The sequence below is a fragment of the Dipodomys merriami genome, unplaced genomic scaffold, assembly GCF_024711535.1.
Source record: "Dipodomys merriami isolate MVZ:Mamm:240054 unplaced genomic scaffold, mDipMer1.0.p SCAF_1, whole genome shotgun sequence".
Taxonomy (NCBI): Eukaryota; Metazoa; Chordata; class Mammalia; order Rodentia; family Heteromyidae; genus Dipodomys; species Dipodomys merriami.
This window is the reverse complement of record NW_027202270.1, coordinates 16,772,902-16,778,901: the sequence shown is the minus strand read 5'-3', so window position 1 is coordinate 16,778,901 and position 6,000 is coordinate 16,772,902. Positions and strand designations below refer to the sequence as shown.

The 6,000-nt window shown below is 53.6% G+C and overlaps 1 protein-coding gene across 1 annotated transcript; it reads right to left on the bottom strand.

Annotated features, from left to right (window-relative positions):
• Positions 1 to 201: 201 nt before the first annotated feature.
• Positions 202 to 2,874, bottom strand: Cryba2 (crystallin beta A2). The gene is made up of 4 exons (XM_070026319.1): positions 2,709 to 2,874; positions 1,932 to 2,073; positions 763 to 905; positions 202 to 404 (listed from the first exon to the last, which is right to left on the bottom strand). The coding sequence occupies exons 1-4, from the start codon at positions 2,867 to 2,869 to the stop codon at positions 257 to 259; spliced, it is 594 nt and encodes a 197-aa protein (XP_069882420.1). The 5' UTR covers positions 2,870 to 2,874; the 3' UTR covers positions 202 to 256.
• Between the last annotated feature and the right edge of the window lie 3,126 nt (positions 2,875 to 6,000).

The window sequence follows — 6,000 nt, the reverse complement described above, 5'->3', positions numbered from 1 at the left end:
GCAACACTCAGAGAGACACCAGGGCTGGGTGTGTAGCTCAGTGATAAGAGTGGTTACCTAGTGTACTGATGGTCCTGGGTTCCATCCCCAGCATCACGGAATGCATGCATGTGTGCGTGCACACATGGGCACACACACACACACACACACACACACACACACACACACGGCTAGATATGAAGGAGATTAAGAGGGGCAGGCAGTTTCAGGGACCTTTATTGAGGATCCCTAGGGTAGGTGACTGGAGGTGTGGAAGCTAGTGCTGGACTCTCCGAATGGACTGCAGCTGTCCTGTGTGGGCCTGTGTGCCGAATTCACCATAGGTACGGAACTCCCCACTGTGCCGGTCCTGCTCCAATACATACTGGTAGCCTCGGTAGCCTGGGTATTGGTAGGCTACCCACCTAGGTCAGTAGGAAACAGGTGGTCATTGGGCTTTGCACCGACCCTTACATATGTCCGTTTAGAGGTCCTTGCTTCTTGGCTCTCATGTCTGGGAAGGTGATTGGCTGGCGTTCCAGGTTCCTATCACTCTCCTCATCCTGTCTCCCACCCAGGTTCTCAACCCTCCCCCTCCCTTTCCACATCATTCTCCATTTTGTCCCTCTGCCTCTCTAGCCTCTCACATTCTTCCACACCCCCTCTGTCTTCCATGACTCTTAGCACCCCATCATTTCTCCCCATCACCTTCTTTGCAGGTTACAAAGATTCACATTGCCTCCTAGCTCTTTCTAATCTCCCTGTTTGGGTGCCAGGACTCACGCTCCAGAGCTGACTTTGATGGAACCCACATCCTTGTTGGTCCAGCCCATGGAGGGCAGTGATGGGTAGTCATCATTGAGTTCAAACTTGCAGCCACGGAAGTTTTCTCCTTCAAACAGTGTCACTCGACTGTCACTGTGGTTCTGAGGCATAAGGGTGAGAGGATGGAGTGGTCAGGTCCTCCAAAGGGACACTCACAGATTCATCCTCAGCCCCATTTTCTCCCATCCCCACCCAACAAAAAACGGTGCAGCTTCTTTGGCTCCTACAAACACTCCTAGAGTTGACTCCATCATCTCCCCAGAAGTCAGGCAAGCTGGGACGCTCAGAGGCTCCACCTAGCCCCTGCTCTGACTTTGTGTTGGAGAAACTGGAAGAGTTCCTGGCGACCCTTTCAGGTTAGGACTAGAAGGTATTTTGTGACATGGGCTGTTTTTCAGAACAAAACAGAACAAAACCAGAGGTCCTGTGAGAAGTCAGTCCCCTTTATCAAGGCAGTCCTCTAAGAGTCTCATTGACTAGCCACCAGCCCACACACAAGGCAAGGCCTAGCTAAGGAGTTCTAGAGGGCAGACACAGACAGGCCAGAGTATCCCATTGCTTGTATCATGGCTTCCCTAGTACCAGGGCCTTCCTCCTTCCTGCAGGGATCCTCAGCCTCTTGGGATGCTGGGCTGTGTCCTCTGCCCTCTACTGCAGCCCTATGATTTACCAATACCTAAGTAAACAAATGGATAGTGAGGTCCTCCTTTCCAACACAAAGATATACACTGAGACTCAGCCTGGATCCTTAGACTGAGTCCTAGTCTCTTTTCCTTGTGACCTTGAGAAGTCACTTTGCCCCTCCAAATCCCATATCTGCACCTGTTTGTATATGAGGCTAGCAGCAGCCACTCCAACTCTTGGATGGCAGAGGCCTGGCTGTGGGTGTGAAGCACCATTGGGCCCTTCAGAATGTCGTATCTTAGCACTGTCCTTGGTGCTGACTTCCAGGGTTCTGGCTTTGCTCCCACAACCACAATTCTCAGAAACCTGTCTAGTTTCAGGGGAAGCAAGTGTAAGTAAACCAGTTATCTAAGAGTTTGTTGACATACCCTGGGCAGGATAAATAGCCTTTAGGGTACTTGGAGCTAGGAGGCTCAGGAGGAGGGGAAATGGGTTGTGCTCACCGCACAGAGCACTGGCCGGAAAGAAAGCAGCTGGTTGCTGGGGTGGCCGCTGCTGCCACTCCAGGCACTCCATCGAGGGTAGTCTCCCTTCTCCAGAATGAACTGCTGTCCCTGGAAGTCAGGGTACTCAAAGGCCACCCATCTGGGAAAGAAGAAGGGGAGCTGGGAGGCATCTGCTCAGCCTCACTCCTTCCTCTCCCTCCCCCTTGTTTGCTGTGGATAAAAACATCAAAAAGCCCAGTCTCTTTGTTTTCCAACCCTAGGTCCTTCCTTTGAGACACCCCACAACCACTGCTGGCCATTTGGCCTTTCTTGAGGCTGAGTTATCTGAGCTTCGAGGGGCCTCCAGGCTGGAAGAAGATTTTCAGGTTACAAAGATGATCCAACCAAGCTTGTCCTACTCCACGGATTTAGACAACCTGCATAAAGGAAGCACCCCGCCTCCCAGCCCTGTGTGTCAGCAACCAGGCCTCCGTTCTTCCAAGAGCTTCAATCTGGGCTCTAGAAGACTAGTCCCCCCCTCCTCCCTTTTGTTCAATGGAAGCGAGGAGCTAACTTTGCTCAGAGAAAAACTTTGGGGAACAAGGTCACCACACGGAAAACCCTTTGTGCAGACAGATGGGAAGTTTCGGGGGGATTTCCCACATTGGTGAGTCTGTCTCCGGGCTTTTCAGAGACGGAAGTCGGCCTCCCCCTTCCCAGATCCCACTCCCCTCGCCCGAATGGAAGCCGAGCTCCTGGCCAGGCTAGGCCAGCTTGGGCCGGAGGATCACTCACACGCCGCTTTCCACCTTGACCGAGCGCACCCTGCGCAGGCTCCCGCGCTCGCTGATGTTGGCGCAATCGCTCAGCAGCCGACAGCAACGACCCTGGAAGTCCTCCTCGTCCCAGAGCGTGAGGCACGCGGGCGCCGGGCCCGGCGCGGGGGCGCTGCTCATGGCTGCTGGGACAAGAAGGGCGGGACCATGCTCTCACCTAGCCAAAGCCTGCCCAGCTCCAATTGGGTGCGACGGACCCCAGCAGCTGGATCAGGCCTGGCTCCGGACCCCAGGCTGCCCGGGGGCTCTCCCGCATCTCGCCCCGCCCCACCCCGCCCCTACCCCGGGTATTCACCGGGTGTGTGAGCGCACCACGAAGGGAAAATGGAGAGGCTGCGCGCGAGCCTGGCGCGCGGGGCTTTATAGCCAGGCGGAGCGCCCGCCCCGCTCCCTCACCCGCGGGGTGGGGGGCAGCTGATTCAGCAGGCCGGCTTCGGTCCGAGCCGGCCGGCCCCAGGGAGCCAAGGGCTTTCCCAGCGCCGCCGATCTGGCCCCTGGCGGCGGCGATTACAACGGAAAGTGCTGAAGCGCAGATCGCGCGCCAGCCCAGCCCCGGCTGACTCCGCGCTTTCTTTTTCTTTCTTTCTTTCGGGCCTGAGCCGCCCAGCCCCGATGACCAGCTGCGACCTCGTGTTCCTGGGCGCAGCGCGCCGAAGTTCTTCCCAAAGTCTGAGACTCCCCACCCCCTCGCCCCCTTTCTTCATCCCTCTTTGGGTGACGCTCGGGCGGAGGTAGAGAAGGCCCTCCGCCGACACCTCTCCCTCAAACCTCGCACTCCTCTTCTCCCTGGAAGATCGTTGTATCGGGACCCCTGGCGACCCCTTTCTTCCCAAACTACCTTCCAGTGGCTGGCTCTCTAGCTCTCCCCGGGCCCTGGAGCCCGAGGTCAGGCGGTGGCCGGCCCTGGCCGCAAGGTGGCGCCAAGCGCAGAAACAACGGAGAGAGAGGCTTTCATCACCAACCTTGGGTTTAGCAATAATAGTAAGCAAAGCGGATAGCCGTGGCTGGTGGGGAGAACATCTCCATCTCTGGCTCCTACCCTGACTCACGGCGCTGCCAGTGTCTAGGATGCAGGGCCCTAGTCTTAACTTGGCCGGAGAGCTACCTCCTTACTATTGAGTGCTCAGTTTAGACCAGGCTCTCTGTTCAGGCTTCCCATGAGAGGTGTCAGCTAAATGCCCACACTGCTCTGTCTCTATTCTGCATTTCCCAGAGAGAGAGAAGCAGAGGCCTGGGCAGAGGGGTCCATGACTTGGTCAAAGTTGTCAACAGCTAGATGGCCCAGATGAAAATTTAAAGCAAAGGTCCTAGGTCTTGTCCCAATACTCCAGCGCCATGTGTGGTGAGGGGGAGAAAACACAAATACAAGGAAAAGGCTAGGGACTCCCAGGGAATTGCTCCAGGAAAGAAATTTCCCCACCACTGGCAGCTGTCCAGTAGGCACAAAGACCTCTTCTAAAGTGTGTGTGTGCGTGTGCGTGCGCCCGCATAGGATATTCCAGTGGAAGTGTGAAAGAGTAGGAAATGAACTAATAATTTGGTGCTCTTCTGAGCCAAGTGCTTCTGAATCTTCAGAACAGTGCAAAAAGGCCGTGTGCATGTGCAGAAGTGAACAGATCTGAGTTTGAATCCAAAGCCACAGCTCTGCCACACCCATGCTGTCTTGTGACTGACGGGGCTCCCTGGCCACACAGATCACCCCAGCTCCTGAAAAGGTAGCTTTGTTGTCTGCCATCCTTTCTGCCAATTCTTAAAGCCTACTCCCTCCTTAGACCCTTTAGGTTTACTGTGTGCATTCCCTGCTATGTGAATGGTAAGATGTTGGCATGGCTAACAGCTTTGTCACCTCCTGGGCGATAAGCAATTCCAGGCACTCTTGCTACCCACCACATCATGTAGTTTTCTCTTTAGCATTTATCATTCCATAAAGACAGATTTGTGCATGTGCCAGTCCTGGGGTGTAAATTTAGGACCTGGGCACTCTCTTTTATCTTTTCGCTTCCTACTAATGCAGTCACAAGTCCACTTCTTTTTGCTGATTAATTAGAGTCTCACAAACTATTATTCCCTGTCCAGGCTGTCTTCAAACCTTAACCCTCAAATCTCAGCCTCCTGAATAGCTAGATTACAGGCATGAGCCACTGGTGTCCTGCTCAAGACATTAAAAAGCGTGTATTTATGGGTGTGCCAATGTCTCCCTTGCTAGACTGTAAGCTCCACTCCCAGGGGCAAGGACTGGTTACCTTGTCATGGTTGTTCTCAAATCTAGCACTGTGTTAAATACATACATATAGGCACACAATAAAACTTCTCAAGTAAGTAAACAAATTGATGGTTAGGTGTGAGTCAAATGTCAGTAGGAAAGAGGTGCAGAGGAAATTCTCCAGTGGAATAGGGGGTTGTCCATCCTACTAACTTTTGTTGTTGTTGTTGTTGGTCATGGGGGCTTAAACTCTGGGCCTAGGCGCTGTCCCTCAGCTCTTCAGCTCAAGGCGAGCGCTCTACCACTTGAGCCACAGCACCACTTCCAGTTTTCTAGTAGTTTATTGGAGATAAGAGTCTCACGACGGTCTTTCCTGCCCGGGCTGGCTTTGAACCTCGATCCTCAGATCTCAGCCTCCTGAGTAGCTAGGATTACAGGCGTGAGCCACCAGCGCCCCCAGCGTCATCCTACTAACTTCTGACTCTCAAAGTTCTAGGTTACAGGGGCTGGGGGCAGAGTCCGAGTTAGAAGGATATGGGTCAGGACAACTTTAGATGGGTTCGATTAGGGTTTTGATCACACTGTTCCTTAGGGGGAATAGGCTAGACAAACACAAATGGGGTATAGTTTTACCCAAACCACAAGGAAGAATCCAAGCTACAGGCTGAGCCGAGAGCCGGTTGTGGACCTTGGTGTCCTAGCCCCTGCTTGGTTTCACAAGTGTGAGCATGCAAGAGTTAGTCCCATGGTTTTCCTTCTCCCCTTTCCACCCAGCAATTCTAGAGCTGGCCACCAGGAGGCATAGATAGCCAATCCTCACTGGCTGGAAAATCTGCACAACAGAGGTGAAGGGAGTGGGGGTGGGGGTGTTGAGGTCTGGAAGGGCTGCCTAGCTGGCTAGCAAATGCGTCAGATTGTGCATTTGCTTTGTCTGTGATACTGGCCCGGTGTGTTAGTTCCGAGGTGGTTTTTGTTATTGTTTTCAGAACTGGGACATTTCCAGTATAAGGGGTATTGGTCAGACAACAGTATTTCACAGGGAAAAGGG

Excerpts from the sequence above, each read along its gene's own strand:
- Cryba2 (XM_070026319.1), bottom strand. The coding sequence starts at position 2,869 with ATGAGCAGCGCCCCCGCGCCGGGCCCGGCGCCCGCGTGCCTCACGCTC. Across the intron at positions 2,074-2,708 it reads GTCAAGGTGGAAAGCGGCGT|ATGGGTGGCCTTTGAGTACC; the intron begins GTGAGTGATCCT and ends CTTCTTTCCCAG. Across the intron at positions 405-762 it reads ATCAAAGTCAGCTCTGGAGC|GTGGGTAGCCTACCAATACC; the intron begins GTGAGTCCTGGC and ends CTACTGACCTAG.